The 19374-nt window shown below is 37.5% G+C and overlaps 1 protein-coding gene across 7 annotated transcripts in view; it reads right to left on the reverse strand.

Annotated features, from left to right (window-relative positions):
- Positions 1-1319: 1319 nt before the first annotated feature.
- RGS17 (regulator of G protein signaling 17) overlaps positions 1320-19374 on the reverse strand; it is a 103262-nt gene continuing 85207 nt past the window's right edge. For 4 of the 7 annotated variants that reach the window (XM_024996440.2, XM_024996439.2, XM_024996437.2 and 1 more), the window contains 2 exons: positions 17514-17748; positions 1320-7841 (listed from right to left, as the gene is read on the reverse strand). In XM_024996440.2, coding sequence (XP_024852208.1) covers positions 7653-7841; positions 17514-17748 — 424 coding nt within the window. In that variant the 3' untranslated portion in view covers positions 1320-7652. 7 annotated transcript variants of the gene reach the window in all.

Here is a 19374-nt window from a genome sequence, read left to right on the forward strand (position 1 = left end):
TGTAATGCTTTTGAATTTTTAAAGACCTCTTCATAGACCACCATAAGAATGTATGAAGTGAAGTCGCTCAGTCGTGTCCGACTCTTTGCGACCCCATGGACTGTAGCCTATCAGGCTCCTCCGTCCATGGGATTTTCCAGGCAAGAGTGCTGGAGTGGATTGCCATTTCCTTCTCCAAGAAGAATATATAGGAGAGTATAATACAACCCAGAGAGGCCTGGGGACGCTACAGCTGAACTCTCAATTGGGGAACTCTCACCACCTAACTAGTTTGAGCAGGGCTTACTTACTGTACAGAGACCTGACATACTGAAAAAGTTTCTCATTTATTTATTTTTTAAATATAAAAATACAGGAGTCCTCTGCAAGGTTCAGTCATCCTTACTTAAGTCATCTAATCAAAATTGTTAAGTATAAAATTCTTATAAAATGCGCTTGCATTGCCTCTGCTGTATTCATTTCTGTACTCTACATACAAATGCAAAGTGAAGTAGAGGAATGAGATCACTCTCCAAACAATATAAAACAGAAATATGTTTGGCTACTTAGAAGCTTCCACTAACTCAAATCTTCTTTCATTTTGTATGTGAATTAAAGCCACACTACTTTTACAAAATTGTCTTGCTTTAAAGTAGTGATTGAAATCGAATCTTAAATTCAAATCCGAGTATAGAACAGGACTGATGAGGTTATCTACATCTCTTTTAGGAACAGGTATTTCTCAAGTCTAAACTCAACTCTGAATATTGTTTTAAGCACAGAATTGGGGGGAGCTACTTGACTCCGAACTCTCAGCTGAATTTTTAAAACAAGTCATTTCATGAACATACTTCATTACTTATAAAAGGTGCAAAGGTGCAAAAATGTAATAAGCAATAACCTTGTAAAATAATGTAAAGAATCCAGCCAGAAATTATTTTCCCTCAGATGTGTAAGCAATTTAAGTAATATAAATAAGTGTACCTTTACTCCTGTAATGTGACACCAATGAGGAAACAGTGACTTGTCTAAGGATACATGGGTGAATTCTTTATTAATTCAAAACATTTAAAAAAAGTCAGTGTGTAATGCATGTGTGTTTTACAGTAATATCCATGGGTGTCCACAGTGTAGTCAAATGAAAACAGCTGTAGTTTGATTTACTTTGAAAAGTCAAAGATCTATACCGTTTGAGATTTCTGAATTTTCTTACATTATTGTCATGCTCAACTTCTATTATATGTTGAAAATTCTAGCATTTTCAGGAAGTCTTATTGTACATAGGTAAAAATAATAAAATAGATTCAAGGAAGGAGGAATAAAAACCCAAAACAACTTAATTTAGAGGAAAAATAATCTGGATTATCTATTCAATTTATAAGTACCTACAGTTATTTTGGCATTTCAAAATAACCAAGCATGGTATCTCAAGTTATATTCATGCATTCAAAACTTCTTTATGGTCCACTAATAAATATTGATCAACTCCAAAATATGGATATAGATTATTAAGTACAATGAACATAGCAAAAATTTACACATGTTCAATATGATAAATTTTACAAGAATCGAACACATTGAAATTATTTTTAATATTTAGCAAACATCTTAAAATCATATACAAGAAACACTGTATTTATGACAAATAGGTTAAAGCAAGACGGAAAAAATCAAGTCTTACATTATTCCAGTATTCGGTGTTCATTGTTCAGTGAAAAGCAATATAGAAAAGTACTCACCAAAATGACCATCAATTGAGATTACCTTTTAAGACAGTAAGACTAAAATCTTCACTACCCAAGAGACGTAGAGGATTAAGGTAATTATACATGTAATTCAAGAGAAGAAATTCACTTTCACCCCCATTAAGTGAATATTCAAGTTAACACTATTTTGGAGTTTTACTTTCCTATATCAATTTCCAGTTCATTATATTTTCTTCATAATGTTTGTTAGCAGTCATTTAGTGGAAACTAATAGCAGTGCTGAGGAATCTGCTCTGAGTATTATGTCAGTGTAAATGTCCAGTAAATCTACCTCCAAAATACCCTCTTAAAAAACGTATCACTTTACAGTGGAAAAATCTAACAGACACTACCTCAGTCAGACGATGATGTTCAACATCAACAATAAGTCATGTTGATGATGGTATGTACCTTTGATATGGTGTGATATGAATGGCACTTCTGTGGTCTTTCCTCCAAAATCTAATAACACCTGTCTATTCATGGGAAAACGATCAGAAAAATTCCAGTTGAGGGACATCTTACAAAATACTAGGCCTGTAACTCCTCAGTACTGCCAGGGTTATCAAAAACAAGAGAAATTTGAGAAAACATCATAGCTAAGAGGGTAACATGATGACTAAATGTAATACCATATCTTGAACAAAATCCTGGAACAGGAAAAAAAAAAAATTATGAAAAGCAAAGAAGGGCAGGGAAACCTGGCATGCTGCAGTCCATGGTGTCTCAGAGAGTCGGACATGACTGAGCAACCGAACAACAGCAAAGGAATCTGAATAAAGTATGGACTTAATAATGCATTGATATTGGTTCACTGGAGAAGGAAATGGCAACCTACTCCAATAGTCTTGCCTGAAAAAAATCCCATGGACAGAGGAGTGGTGGGTTACAGTCTCTGGGGTTGCAAAGAATTGGACGGGACTTTGTGACTGAACATCCATGTATCGGTTCATTTATTGTGACAAATGTTTCATGGCTGTGACATGTATGGATCCTATCTGTACTATCTTTTCACTTTTTCTGTAAATCTAAAACTATTCTAAAATAAAAAGTTTAATAAAAAATTTTATGAACACACAACTACCTTTTATTCTCTTACTTTCGTGATAAACTTATTTTAAAAATCATACTACCTTAATAGTAAAAAGCATGCTTTCTATTCCATGGCAGTGTCAATGTTTTCTACTGGCTATCTTTTTTAACTTGGGTTTTAGCTCTGACTCCTACATATATACTTGGCAGATTAACTGAAAAATTCTTCCTATGCTTGGGAATGTTTATTTCCTGTGGAATTTAAATTTTCAAATGATTTCTCTTAAACTTCGATTTAAACCTACAATATTATACACCCACTCACACATCTGCATATACACATCTAAATATATCTGTGTGTGTGTCATTGAAAGAAACATTTCTTGTTTGTAGATTGAGTATGATGTTGGTGAACTGAGAACAGTGATTTTGAATCACATTATTGAACAAAGCAAAGACATATTCATATATTCTTCTGTCTTAAAATGAGCTTGATCGTATTTTTTGAATGAATAATTCAATCAGATTTTTAAAGTACAGTTTCAAAAAAATCTTGGCAAGTGCATTGAAGGCACTTAATGCATTCATTCTTGAAATGGGAATTACTGAGCTAGAGAACTTTGATATAATAATATGTAACACTTCATTCTATGTTTAATTCATTCTCATGGCAATCCTGTAAATTTTTATATTCTTCATTTGAAGAGAAAGAAACAGGTTCAGAGAGGATAAATGATTTGCCCAAGGTCACATGAGACAGAAGTATAACTGGAAGACAAATGTATAACTAAAGACTGGTATTTGGAAAGAAAATGTATCCCTCTGTGGATTGTTGTGTGTTCCAAGGATACTACTAAGAGTGCTGCAAGGAAGATCTGAAACAAGTTTTTGATATCAGTTTCACTGGTAAATATTTGCAGTTGTAATAACTAAACTTTTTATGGATTGTTTTCTCAGAAGAACAAACATTTTATATTGGTCAGAGATTAAAAACAAAAAACTGAAAAGGGCATACAAAGTGTTTGCAAGTTATATTTTGAAAACTAAGGTCATAAAGTGTCAGTATAAATACAGGTAAAAAAACAATTCTAGAAATATCTTTCCCACTTTTCAAAATAATTTGCCATCTAATGCAAAGTTTTCAAAGCTTGTGTTTGATAGGGCCCTATCCATAGACTTTTTAGGTGGCTTATTTTGTATTTTCTGACTGTATTTTAAATTTCTTCCTTGCATACTTCTTCCTCAAAGCATCTGGTATATTGCCATTTTGTAAATGTAGTTTGTTACAACTACAATATGACATATTTCTTCAATATAAGTTAAAAGTGTATAGAAAAAAAAGGATACATTCAAAAATAAGAATCAGGTATTATTTTAAATCAGCTTAATGGGGTGAAAGTGTATTTTTGCCCCTAATAAATAAATACTATTTACCTATTTCTATAGTCCTTTTGCAAAACTGAACTCTCAGGTAAATACATGATACACATTTCATTCCACACTAACAACCTAGGCAGCATGAAAGGATACTAATAAACACCCCATGCATATGACCAAATATCAACTGGTCATCTTATGTACATATTTTAAGATTAAAAAAAGTGACCACATTACGGTCTTAACTTTTGCACTTCATAGTGTTGATATCAAAATTGTGTTTTGCTATTGTTCTTTTGCCAGTGCACCTACTGAGCTTAGAGCTGCCCTGTAACACTGTTGGGATATCTGTATTACCTTTGGGTAACGTAATAACAATTATTCAAAGTAAAGAAGCATCATCCATTCATTTTTAATGTGATCTAAGTTCAAAATGCATCTCTGAACAGATGTCTCCAATTTATATAAATATATATGTATATTTACATATGACCTATATCCTCTACTTTTCTTTCCATTATAGACACATCTGAACTTAGGCATTATTTAAAGAGCATTAACCTCTTTCTGTGTACATTAGCAGATTCTAACAGTATACAAAGATATCTTGGTAATGTAAAACATGAAGTGTACCTTCTAAAGTGCTAATTTTTCCTCAGGGAGGAACTTACTCTCTAGAAAAAAATCAAACTCTACCAAAACAAATATTGTGCTCTTGGAATGGTAGCATAGACACCAGTTGAGGGCTTTTTTGTTTGTTTGTTTGTTTATTATAGCTCTGTAATTAAAACAGAAAGAATTACACCATACCTTAAAAATTGGTAGAGTTGCAGATACATAGACATACTGTTAGATACACTTAAAACATTTTGAAATTAAAAGAGTTGCTCTCCCCTCCCCTGAAAATAGGAATTTAGCACAGAGGTCCTCACATAGTGTGGTTATCGATATTTGATGTGTAAATCTACCCTAGACTCATTCTCAACACATTTCTAGTCAGGTTTCAAAAGGGTATATCAGCTTCAAAATCTGTATTCTACAAATGCCCCGGGTTAGAGATTAGGACTCTTTATAAGGGCCCTATCTTTTACATTTGGTAAAATATTAAAAGTATTGTCAAACAGACAATTCATCTAATAGTCCAAAGTATCTTATAAAGATAACTTATGACTAGCAGGTCACCATCATATATAGTAACAACAAGAATATAAAGTCTACACTTAAAAAATTTGATTCATGCGGTGTATCTTAGTATATTACATATTTTCTAGTCATGTATACCATACATTGTGCCTCAAACACAGGAACAAATGTGATATTATAACATATATGTGTATACATCATTGTAGCATAACAAACTCAACTCTAATCAAGAAAAAAATAGTTTAGGAACAATAAACTTCACGATAGAAGTGATGATTCTTTTAGGTTTTTCTTCACTCGTTAGGAAAAAAATATGACTTTTTGTAAACATCTTCATAGCTCTCTTTTCCCACTATGTTACTGAAAACTATTATTCAAACAGTAAATATTTAATTGACATGGATAAAGCATGTCTTAACACTAACACTTTCAGACAAAAACAGGCATTTGTTAAAAGAAATGTTTATTATAAATATTTTCTATCTTATATTTTAACTACATTTTCATAAAGAATGTATTTAAAAGTGCTGAATACGGTAGGATAGTCAGCAACGCCAGTGTAAACAGAACGCTTTGTTTTCTACTCTGCAAACGTTTTTTTTTTTAATCCCATTTTGTCAAACACTGCAACAGTTAAAATATTTGCATAGGGAAGATTATAGCCCTTTTAATCATATCTCCTGAATGCTATACAAATTAGAAAATCAAATTCACATAAAAAAATTCTTGAAATGTTTAACTTTATGGAAAAAGAAAATTACGATGCCAACCTTTCAAGTAAAGTAAATTTTAAAAAGAAAACCCCAAACTTGTTTTTCTTAAAAAAAGTTTAATAAATTAAAAAAATGAGAGGTAGTTAAAAAATGACAAAGGAAACTTATAATTTTAATATCATCCTTAATATAAGGCCAGTATTCTTAGTGGATATAAATATTTTTAAAACTTTCATTTTAGGTTACTCAATATTATACTTATTAAGTTTAAGATTAAAAAAATAGCCTCCAGGGGATATTAATATTCAAATGTAACACTTTGATATAAATATGACACTGTTGTCTGTGTGTGCACGACAGGATACTGTTTCCTTGAATGTCAAAAGTACATGCCAAGGTCAGGCAAGTATTTTTTGTCTTAAAAGATTTAGTGGTACTTATAAAAAAATAATATGGCAGCTAAAACATTTGAGCACTGTTCTGCCTTTCAATTAGGGATGAGAATTAATAGTTTGGTTTTAACATATTTTAAATAAGTTATTTTTAAGATACTACGTGAAAACAGTTAAGGTCTGAAGTAGAGAATTATCTTCTAAAGAACCCCTATAAAACTTTTCTTCGTTAAAAACCTTAGCTTTTACTGGATTTCACTTTCAACGAAAATATGCCACAGTCCAGATGCTATTCATCCAAAGTTTTAAGATGCTACATATAGGCATTCCTTTATTAAATCTTTTCTTTATATTCCAAAACTAAGTTATCAAGCTTTTTTTTTCTTGCTAAAGTACATACTTTATGCAACCATTTTAAAACTGGAGACCCAGTCTTTAATAAATTAATTACAGTATTGGACATCTGATATATACATAGATTCATTTTCTTCTATTACAACTAAAAACAATATCACTCTTTGATTTGTCATTGAGATAGAATATCTTCAAATTGTTTTGTGCTTTTTTCTTTTTTCCTCATATATATATGTATATATTATTTTTTACATAGCAAACTCTTCTGTAATGAAAATGCCACAGTTTTGGCAGTGAACAACCAGAGGAATTCCCCATGAGGATTTTCCAACAAACAGAGATAAATAGCTCTTTTTTCATGTACAGAAATATTGGCTTCAAAGTTAGTGTACTGAACATAGTATATAGCATGTTGACTATCAGAGTTACAATTTTAAAATTGGCTTTTTCTGTCTTAGAGTATATTTAAAAATGCAAACCACAGCCAACTTTGGGGCAATTATTTCTATAAGACCATATTGCACAAAAGTCCTTAAATACAGATATAAGTTATGCCATTTGGATTTAAGTGTTGTGAAAACTAAATGGCAAATGAAGCGGGTTTACTTGGCACATGCAGTCTCTGGGCACACTAGGAGACTGTTCATAGGACTACAAATACAGTTTGCTTGCAAGTAGAATGAATGCGTGTTCAACGAAATAAACTTAATTTGGCAATTCATTGTTTTATGTGGTATTTTCTCCAAAGTAACCACGAATAAACCTTGATAAAAATGGAGCCAAAGACCATATGGTTGTATTTTCACAGTAGCCTGAGGATTGCTAAACTGTAGTTCTCCAGGAACTCAGTTTCAGGTGTTACGTAACTACTTTTATTTCTCATCGCAGCCCTCCAAAATGATTTTCTTTAATAAAAATTAAGATTCAGAAGTAGAGCTGGCAGTACTTTCAACAAATGACTTATAAATTTGAGAGTTCAAAAACCTGGGGAAAGAATCTCTGTGCATTAAGGTATATATCTGGAGTTGGGCATCTTCATACATGTGAGGATTAGGATCCAACAGATTTCTATTGATCACCTCTCTAACTCGAGAATCGAGACTGACCTAAAAAGAAATAAGAGCAGATTTATTAAATAATATTTTTTCAAAAGATCTCAATCAAGTAACTATATGCTCATGACATTTCAGAGAAACCTTAAAGAGTAAATCTAAAAATCTTGAGGTTATGTTTTCAAAGCTCTCATAACCCTGCATACTTTTTTCCTTCAAAAATTGAATTAAACAAAAACCAACTGTAAACCAAAATTTGAGTTCAGATATCTTGGCTTACTTGGATGTACCCCTTCTATGCATTCATTCAGGAGTTTTTGACAATTTCTCTCATTGTTGCAGTGCTAGAGAGTCCCCTAGCTAGAATACAAAGTTGTGTGTGTGTGTGTGTGTTAGTCGCTCGGTTGTGCCTGACTCTTTGTGACCCCATGGACTGTAGTCCACCAGGCTCCTCTGTCCATAGAATTCTCCAGACAAGAACACTGGAGTGGGTTGCTATTCCCTTCTCCAGGGGACCTTCCTGATATTCTCCTGGGTTTCCTGAACTGCAGGCAGATTCTTTACGGTCTGAGCCACCTAGGAAGCCCCTAACCAGAATACAAAGTTACCTCCTCCTATTACATGACTGCTGGGCTGACTCTCTTCATTGAACAAGATAAAAATCTAGCGGAGAGTAGTTCTCTGTCAAAACAACATGTAAATTACATACTGATACCTGACAGTTTCACGTCCCAACAAGTCCTACTGTGTCAGGATGACACCAGGAATGTGGAAGGGCTGAGCAGAGCAGAACCAGAGCACATACTCTTCAGGTGTTACAACTATAGACCTGTTCACACAGAACACGCTCTAGTCCTTCCCTAGGAATACGTCCAAATCACTCTGTACTAAAGATTAGAAGAACAATTTCTTGAAATGCAGTCTTTGAAAGAAGAAATATCAGTAGGAACTCAGAGCACCCATTAAAGTAGCCATACAGTGTTATTTGAAAAGTGTAAAGTCATTTTAAGAAATTAAATTCTGCAAGTGATTCCGTTTTTTGTTTTTGTTTTTTCTCCCTGAATGCTAATCCTGTTGGAACTGGTAGGGTAAGTTGGAAAAGGAATGGGGAGGATTAAATAGCAATAAAGGCATGCTATGGGGAACAGAACTAAGCTCTTTCCTGAAACGAAAGAAAAAAACCCTCCAAGAGGCAAAACACCTCTGAGTCTGATTGGTGTCTGACGTTCTCACTGTTGAACAAAGACCAAGGTATGGTGATCCATAGTTACCCATTTCAGGATGTACTTCTATACAAAGCCTTCATATGTATAGCTAAGGTTTTGTCACAAGCATCTTGCAAAAGCTTTTTTGGTTCTGGCTTCATTTTCCACCCATTCTTTGGATAAGCCTGGGATCTGAGATGGTCCCAATGAGAGAAGCCACTCATATTTTCTGGTGTTCCCAGATTCCTAAACTTTATAGCCCATGTGGAGTTGAGTTCATAGAAACACCCCAGGATGACAGCTAGCGGGGGAAGATACATCAGGAAGTGGTGATCCAGACTAAATTTCTGTGGTTTTGCTAGACTAAGTTATACAAAGACAAAATTAAACGTTTCTTGGCTGAATTATGCGTTATTCTCTCTAGATTCTAAAGAAAAAAAATGTTCTGGAAATGGGTCAAGTTTAATTCTCTGTGTTATTGCCACAAGGATCATCATCAAGTACAAAGTAAAAAAGCACAGAATTTTAAGCTAAACTTCTTATTAAAAAATATTTGTGCCTCTCGCTCAACAGGAAAATGTTGATACTGAAGTTTAAACTGATAGATCTTGTTCTGAAATGTGGTATTATGATAAAGTGAACCTTAACAAACATATTCTACTATTTTTTTTGCAGATGGTGCTTTTACTTTCACACTTGTGTACTTTTTGTTTCATTGTAGAAAGGAACACTAGATTAGTGATAAAGAGATAAAAGAGGTCTTTATTTCGTAAATAATAGCATATTGAATATATGCTATTTAACACATACATTCCCTAACATATATATTTAACATATGATAAACTGATAACAGTTTATCAGTTGCTAGAATGATATTCGTTATCTTAAGACAGAAAGCAAAATAATTTGAATTATTAAATGTGTTGAGTCTTCATTGTATGATTTAAATTTTATTTTCAAACTAAAAACAGTAGTGAAATATCATAGAGAAAGTAATACCATTCAACATTTAGTAATCTGTAACAAAAACACATTTGCTATTTCCATTTAAAAAATAAAATATTTACCTTAATATCTGGTGGTTTGTTTGAAAAGGTTGTCTGTTAGTCAAAAGACGTGTAGAGAGGTCAAATAACAAGGATAAACCCCATGAGTATGACAATCTATGGTTTCATCTTGTGGCCTCTTTGTGCTTCGATTGTGGAACATCTATAATACAAATTAGTGCGGGTGGATCCCAGCATGGGCCTGAGCCTAGGCCCCCTAGGATTCACCCCTGAGTAGTGCCATCTCATCTGGGGTGAGATGCCTTAGTGCCTAAGGCACCAGGGGATTTCCTGTACAGACATAACTTAAGGGAAAAGAAAGTTGAGTAGCACTAAGACAACAGCTATTCTAGGTAAGGCAAATTCTTTTCTTACTCAGTCTTCCCAGACTCCCGTTTAGCGGGGTGAAGGAAACAATGTGTGCTCAGTCGAGCCCCACTCTGCGCAACCCTTTGGACTGTAGGATTTTTCAGGCAAGAATACTGGAGTGGGTTGCCATTTCCTGCTCCAGGGAATCTTCCCAACTTAGGGATCAAACCCATGTCTCCTGCATCTCCTGAATTGCAGACAGATTCTTTACCACTGAGCCACAGGGAAAGGGAGCAAAGCAGTGCGGTAATAATAGAGTAAAAAGACAATCTACTCCTGTGGGGCTGGGCACACGACAGCACTGATAGACCCGGCAGCCCTGACCCAGCAGTCTTAGCGGTGCTGGAAAAGTGGGCGTGTTGAGAGGCGGTAAGTGAAACTAATGGAACCATCCATTGCCACAGGGAGGAGACAGGGAAGAAAAGCACGTGGCTTACAAATATAAAAATATCCACCAGCAACTCCACACGGAGGAGGCAATGGCACCCCATTCCAGTACTCTTGCCTGGAAAATCCCATGGACGGAGGAGCCTGGTAGGCTGCAGTCCATGGGGTCGCTAAGAGTTGGACACGACTAAGTGATTTCCCTTTCACTTTTCACGTTCATGCATTGGAGAAGGAAATGGCAACCCACTCCAGTGTTCTTGCCTGGAGAATCCCAGGGACAGGGGAGCCTGGTGGGCTTCCATCTATGGGTTCGCACAGAGTCGGACACGACTGAAGCAACTTAGCAGCAGCAGCAGCAGCAGCAACTCCACAAACTAGTTGGGAGGAAAATGAAATGAAAGCTAAAGGTTCAACGAGAGTGTGGGGGTAAAATGGGGAGAATGAAAACAGAAATCTTGTTTTGGTGACTGGGGAAAACCTGGGTCAAACTGAATTATATACTATGCATGGAGCTAATTCACGTGAAGTAGGTGGATATGGCCAAAAGGCAGCACACCAAGTTTTGAGCCTGACTTCCCCTTCTGGTCATAGAAATGCAATGAAAATTTTGATTCTTTGGACATTGTTTTGGTGGAATTATACTGAAAATGAATTACCACAGAAAGTCTTTTATCCTCATAAAGACCCTCCTAAGTTAACTTAATTCCTTGAACATTTTCTTTTTTTACATACCATGATTTAATTTTCCCCCATTTTTTTAATTTTATTTTTAGTTTTACTGAAGCCGCTTTATTTACTATTTTTTCTAAGTAAAATATTGATTAATTTTTTTTTCCTTTGTAAGCCCATGTTAAATTTTTACCAACTATAGCTTCTGCTCCTGGAGATGTTCTCTATAATTTTAACTAACTTTGGTCTCATGTAAAATTTTGTAAATTTGAAGGCTATCTGATTCTCCTATCTGTTTTAGTACACTTTTTACCACATGCATTTTTAGCCATATTACTTTGTGTCGGTTACTTCTATGGAAAATAATTCTATATTGCAAATAAGACTGACTATTGGAATGCATTTCTTGAAGCAAAGATCATTGGTACAGTAAGGTGGAGTAACCATACTCCTGGTGGCGAATAATGATGGGAAAGTTTATCTTGCTTCTGAAGGACAGTTCAGACATGTGATGAAGGTTGCTAGTTCTCACTGTGTCTCAAGTTCTAAGTTTGGGTTCACAGAAGTCCAGAGTTGTGTCATGAATAGAATACTAAACAATGGAATAACAACGAGCATATTGTAGTTGGAAGAGCTGCACTTGGAATCAGAAGATCTTGGGCTTATGTTCGCTCTCTACCAGATATAATTCTACTGTCCCTGCTTTACTTCTTTGAGAATCAACTGGTTTTGCTATAAAATGGTGCCATCTGTCCTAGAGGCTAAAGGGTTATTGTGAGATTTATACTGTAATAGTATCCATAAGAGCATTTTATCAACAACAAACTTTAAGCCCAATGTAAGATAATAATAGTACTGCTAAGTCGCTTCAGTCGTGTCCGACTCTGTGCGACCCCACAGACGGCAGCCCACCAGGCTCCCCCTTCCCTGGGATTCTCCAGGCAAGAACACTGGAGTGGGTTGCCATTTCCTTCTCCAATGCATGAAAGTGAAAAGTGAAAGTGAAGTTGCTCAGTGGTGTCCGACCCTCAGCGACCCCATGGACTGCAGCCTACCAGGCTCCTCTGTCCATGGATTTTCCAGGCAAGAGTACTGGAGTGGGGTGCCATTGATTGATCATATGTATAACAATACCTTTTTCGTCAAACCCAATGCCTTTAGACTTCGTATCAGCTTGAATTTTACCTTCTCAGAGTGACCTTACCAGACTCACCTTATTCTAATGACATCACTTGACCTCCACGCCATCATAATGCTTATCACGATTTTTAATTACTTGTCTTTGACATGATTTGTCTGTCTTCCTAAAATGAAAGCTCCGTAAGGTTCACCATTATATCCCTAATATCTAGGCCAGTACCCGGCTCACAGGAAGTACTCAATGCATATTTTTGAATGATAATATGCATGCACAAAGAAAACTAGAAAGATACAATCAAATGAGTTTTGTTAGGAAAAACTGATTTAAATCATCAAAACTGTTAAATTCACATAATTTTGCATGAAGAGACATCTGTCTGTGTGCACACATGGGACCACATGTCTATCACATATACAATATTTTTAGATAATTCTGGTTTTTAAACAGGCTTTTTGCTTTCTCCTCCTAGATAGCAACTATGAATAGAAGGAGTTTAGGGTGAAATCAGAAGAAAACGGTACCTACTACTATAAAAACTGTCATTCAGCAGAACCTGAAAGTCATAGATTTAGTTGGTTTTAGAGCTTCACCCAGGCCATTATTCTATAAAATGAGGAAGCTGAGGCCACAGAACACTGAAGTGAGTTGCTTAGTGTTCGACAGTTAAGTGGCAGGCCTAGATTACAGCCATGGTTAAGGACAACACCATCACCAGATATCCGAACACACATGCTGCTGCTGCTGCTGCTGCTAAGTCGCCTCAGTCGTGTCTGACTCTGTGCGACCCCACAGACTGCAGCCCACCAGCCTCCGCCGTCCCTGGGATTCTCCAGGCAAGAGCACTGGAGTGGGTTGCCATTTCCTTCTCCAATACATGAAAGTGAGAAGTGAAAGTGAAGTCGCTCAGTCGTGCCCGACTCTTTGTGACCCCAGGGACTGCAGCCTACCAGGCTCCTCTGTCCATGGGATTTTCCAGGCCAGAGTACTGGAGTAGGGTGCCATCGCCTTTCCCCCCGAACACACATAGTTTTCTGTAATTCTGATAAGTCTTACAGTTGTTGCAAGATTTACAATTATCTCTTTGTTCAATAGCTCAATGTTGCTTAAGTTGGTTACAACTTTTAATCAGACTGTTTGATTAAAGTTATTTTGCTGAGCTGATCTTTTCAATACTTAATATGAGCTGCCACTGACAACTGCAATGCATAGCAAGGCTACTATTCATCTTAAATTCCTCTCTATTACTTCCATTTGAGGTACCTTTGAGGACCTCACATAAAAAGAAAACTTACTTTTGAAAGAAATGACATTTTTTGTTTTTAGATTCTTTAAAATTTAAAATGTGGTCATTTCCCCTCTTGAAATGGGTGCTACACCAAGAATGAGAGATATAGTGAGTCCTATACATGTCAACATGTCAACATGTATCTTATAATATAATGTTTAAGTTGTTAAAAATGCATATAACATAATCTTAAAACAACAAAATGTAATTTTCAGCACACTGGCTTCATGAAGGAAATATGCTATGTTGGTAACATTTTAAGAATGGGGACCTCCTCTACATTTAATAGGCTTCTCTGAAGACTCTTGAGAGTCCCTTGGACTGCAAGGAGATCCAACCAGTTCATCCTAAAGGAGGTCAGTCCTGAGTGATCATTGGAAGGACTGATGTTGAAGCTGAAACCAATACTTTGGCCACCTGATGCGAAGAACTGACTCACTGGAAAAGACCATGATGCTGGGAAAGATTGAAGGCGGGAGGAGAAGGGGACGACAGAGGATGAGATGGTTGGATGGCATCACCAACTCAATGGAGATGAGTTTGGTTAAACTCCAGGAGTTGGTGATGGACAGGGAGGCCTGGTATGCTGCAGTCCATGGGGTCGCAAAGAGTCAGACACAACTGAGCGACTGGACTGAACTGGTGGCTCAGTTGGTAAGAAATGTCGGCAATGCAGGAGACTCAGGTCCTGTCCCTGGGTTGAGAAGATCCCCTGGAGAAGGAAATGGCAATCCACTCCAATAATCCTGCCTGAAAAATTCCATCAACAGAAAAGCCTGGCAGGTTACTGTCCATGGGGTTGCAAAGAGTTGGATATGACTGAGCAGCTAACACTTTCCTACATTTAACAAAGGAGAACATGATGACCCAATCAAATTATGGTAAAATGAAAGTCTGGTGAAGAAAACTGAGGTTCTGGTTAAGAATAAAGTCCTGACAACTTGCAGCTATTTAGTTACTACCATTTTACAAATGATTCAAATGTTCACGTTCTTTAAAAAATATTTTAAGTAGAAACCGTTTTAGAGTTTCAGAGGTAGAGCCTGATTATCTAGCCCCAAAGTAGGAAATAGATTCCCGACTCCATTTGGTTTGCAGTGGCTGCTGTGCGGACTGTGTTAAGAGAGATTCTGAGGTTGAATCTGGGTGCAAAAGGCAGGGTCATGGTGTGTATGCATTAGTCTCACAGTCATGTCCGACTCTTTGTGACCCCATGGACTGTAGTCCACCAGGCTCCTCTGTCCATAGGATTTCCCAGGCAAGAATACTGCAGTGGGCTGCCATTTCCTTCTCCAGGGGATCTTCTTGATCCAGAGATCGAACCTGAGTCTCCTGGATTGCAGGCAGATTCATTACCACCTAAGCCACCAGGGACACCCAAGATGACGAGTAAACTGACCATGTCGTTTGCTGGGACACAGGGGCCTTAACAGCTGTCATTCTGGATTTGGTTCACTATCCTCTGTGCCCCTTTATACTTTCAGTTTTGTAAACAAATCAGCTGAATACGGAGGCCCAGATAAAAGTGAATTAATTTATCCCAGGCCACACAATTAAGTTGGAGCTGAGTTAGGACTGGAATCCTATCCATCTGAGTGTTAATTTAGTGTTCTTACTACTATATAGTCAGGGATCTCTGAAGGTGAAATTAATACGCTAGTAAAATTCAAGTAGAACTGATGAGATGCTGAGGGTCTAAAGAGACCAGAAACCTGGAGAGTGTATCTTTAGGATGCAGAATTTTAATGGTGTTAGGAATACAAAGTGGTATCAGTAATACATGTTTGGAGGCTATAGAAAAAATCATCCCCACCTGGTTTCTATGGCTACCTTTCTTTACCTTAATGCAGGAAATAAAAAAATAAGACAATCTTTTGTGTAGCCAATCCAAGCTTTCTCATGCAGAGACAATACTACTGGGGTAGTCGGGAATACCAACGGCACTTATAGAATGACTGATACATTAAAAAAAAATTACTTAGGAATACTTGATGGGAAGTGAAATGGCTTATATAGCATTTCAAATACAGAGTCAATAGACACAGTGAAAGTGAAAGTCACGCAGTCATGTCTGACTCTTTGTGACCCCATGGACTATACAGTCCATGGAATTCTTCAGGCCAGAATACTGGAGTGGGTAGCCTTTCCCTTCTCCAGGGGATCTTCCCAACCCAGGGACTGAACCGGGGTCTCCTGCATTGCAGGCAGATTCTTTACCAACTGCGCTATGAGGGAAGCCCAGAGTAGACACAAACTCATCTTTCGGATTTCAAGGTAAGGAGTGTAAGACAGGTTGGGGTCACATCAAGTGTGGTAACACGGCCTGTTTCCAGGGAACATAATAAATGTCTGTGTGCAGGAGAGGGGAGTGAAGGATAGAGTCTGGGGGCAGAAAGTACCAGGTCAGAACGTTTACATGGACAGGTGAAATCACAGTGGATTAAGAGAGATAGAAAAGACAAGAAGAGGGTGACATGCAGAAGAGAAGGCATTCCAGGAAACTCTAAATTCGCATTCCTAAAAGCCCTGGTGGAACTCACTTACTCAGCACTTCAGAGGCTGGGCAACTACGAACCATTCCCCCTCCAAGTGCTTGTAACTCTGGGAACTGGACCCTTTCTCAGGAGCCATTTGATTTTTTAAAAGTTAATGGAAAGGTATTAAACTGATTGTTTGAAATGTTCCTTATTTATTAGGAACATTCTAGCAATGGGAAGAACAGCTTTCACTTAACAGGAACAGGAAAACTAGAACAAGGGAAATGATTACCATTACACATCTCTCCCCCAAGAAGAGTAATGGGGTGATGCCTGCAGGCTCAGTCACTCAGTTGTGTCCGACTCTTTTCAACCCCATGGACTGTAGCCCGTCAGGCTCCTCTGTCCATGGGATTTCCCAGGCAAGAATACTGGAGTGGGTTGCCATTTCCTCCTCCAGGGGAACTTCTTGACCCAGGGAGACCAACCCTGCGTCTCCTGTGTCTCTTGAATTGCAGGAGGATTCTTTACTGCTGAGCCACCAGGGAAGCCCAGTGGGTCATAAATGGTCATTTTTCAGTTCTATAAAAATTCTAATACAAGCATCAACATCAACATGCTTTTCTGAAGCATCAACATTCCCACCCCTCCCCAGACCAGAGGTTTTCAAACAGTAGGTATGTGGGACACTGATTAAAGGTACAGATTTCTGGGCTCTATTTTCCAAAATTCAGGTTCAGAAGTTCTGACTCGGCCTCGAGAACTTGCTTTTCAAACAAATGCTCTAGGAGATTCTCAGAGGGTGATCTGGGGATCACACTTTGAGAAGCATTGCCCCAGTGTAAGTCCTTCTTTTCCATTTTAGTTGAATTCTTGGCCAATTGTATTTACCAGGCTTCCCAAGGTTAGTTCTGAAAAGCAAGTCACCATCACAGGAGTTAGCCAGAGATAAACGATCAAAGCACAGTGGGGAAACCTAACCTTGAAACACCTGCTCAGGTAGATTCTTAGAATGGAATCTAGATTATCTACCCAGATAAATCTTCTAGCCTCTCCACACCCAATGCATTACTCAATTCGGACAGAGGTCCTTTTAAGTTCATCCTTGGTCTTAAGAAGCCCACATCAATCCTTTACAGATTTTTACCTCTTTTGGTGAGAGTATAGAAATGTAATCGTCATATATCATCCTGGCCTTTTCTTCAATTACTTTTTTGTTCTGCTCTTTCTTTAAGTCTTCACAGGCAAGCCAGAAAAGTAGGTTCTCCTCACTGTATTCCGTTCGCAGGAACTCCCTGAAGAGGTTTCTTCCTGCTGGGGCCTTCATCATCTTGTCAAAATTTTGAGACCAGGACAAGACTTCATTTGAAGTGGGGTTTTGGCTGCCAAGACAGAAGGGGGGCATTATCAAAAGCAACTTTGGTGCAGGGATGAGAAGTAGATAGAAATGCTGCCATCTAGTGGTCATATAGACTCAGTCCAGCCTGACCTGGCAAACATCTGCCAGGACTGGGCTAGTTATTTCTGGGTCTTGACAAAAATTATTGTAGGTATAAGCTATGTGTTTGGGAGCCAAGCATTCAAAGCAAGGCTTGATACACACTGAGCACATGGTCATCATCAGTTCAGTTCAGTTCAGGTGCTCAGACGTGTCCGACTTTCTGACCCCATGGGCTGTAGCACGCCAAGATTCCCTGACCATCACCAACTCCTGGAGCTTGCTCAAACTCATGTCCATCAAGTCGGTGATGCCATCCAACCATCTCGTTCTCTGTTGTCCCCTTCTCCTCCTGCCTTCAATCCTTCCCAGCAGCAGGGTCTTTTCCAGTGAGTCAGTTCTTCCCCTCAGGTGGCCCAAGTATTGGAGCTTCAGCTTCAGCATCAGTCGTTCCAATGAATATTCAGGACTGATTTCCTTTAGAATGGTCATCAAAGATTCTTAATGAGGCTTGGACATTTTTGAACTATAACAATCTACCGCAAATCTATTACATTACTTTGAAAGGCAAACTGAACTTTTTGTTTGCATCTGATGTAGATCTTAGTTTCCAGGTCATAAGATAGAGTTTCTCTTTTCATCTCTGGTAGCTGTATTTTCACTTTTCACTGAATCAAAAATAAGAACACATTGTGTGCTCTTTCACATATTTACCTAAACTTTAAGAATTATTCTGGTAAATATTATGAGTGAATTGTAACCACTGAATGGAGTTACCACAGCTTTTGAACTGTGGTGTTGGAGAAGACCCTTGAGAGTCCCTTGGACAAGGTGATCAAACCAGTCAATGCTAAAGGAAATGAGTCCTGAATATTCACTGGAAGGACTGATGCTGAATCTGAAGCTCCAATACTTTGGCCACCTGATGCGAAGAGCTGACTCATTAGAAAAGACCCTGATGCTAGGAAAGACTGAAGGCAAGAGAAGAAGGGGATGACAGAGGATGAAATGGTTGGATGGCACTACCAACTCAATGGACATGAGTTTGACCAAGCTCCAGGAGATGGTGATGGACAGGGAGGCCTGGCATGCTGCAGCCCAGGGGGTCCACAAAGAATCACACATGACTGAGCGACTGAACAACAGCAATGACAATTAAAAAGCATAGACCATTTACAATGACATCAGGGACTTTTTAGATACCTGTATTCAGGTTTTTTAGCAACTATTTCCCTGCAAAACCTCGTTTGCCTATACATCAAAGAAGTATAGGAGAGAAGCAAAGATAATTTTATGGCTAAATTGATCCTGATTTTGCTTTCCTATGCCTTGGTATGTTTAATAATTTTCCAACCTAAAATACATTAGGTCAGAAAAGTAGTCATATTTATTTTTTCCTTACCTTTTGGACCAAATATTTTAAGTTGATTTACTATTATTCTAAGATGTCTGAACTTCCTCATTTGTTAAAAAAAATTTAAAAGACAGAAAAATCACTATGAAGCCTCAACATTAAAACCTTCTCCTGAGCAGCAGAAAAAGAAAGCACCTGTCATTATACAAATAATCT

Source organism: Bos taurus, chromosome 9 (assembly GCF_002263795.3).
Source record: "Bos taurus isolate L1 Dominette 01449 registration number 42190680 breed Hereford chromosome 9, ARS-UCD2.0, whole genome shotgun sequence".
Lineage (NCBI taxonomy): Eukaryota > Metazoa > Chordata > Mammalia > Artiodactyla > Bovidae > Bos > Bos taurus.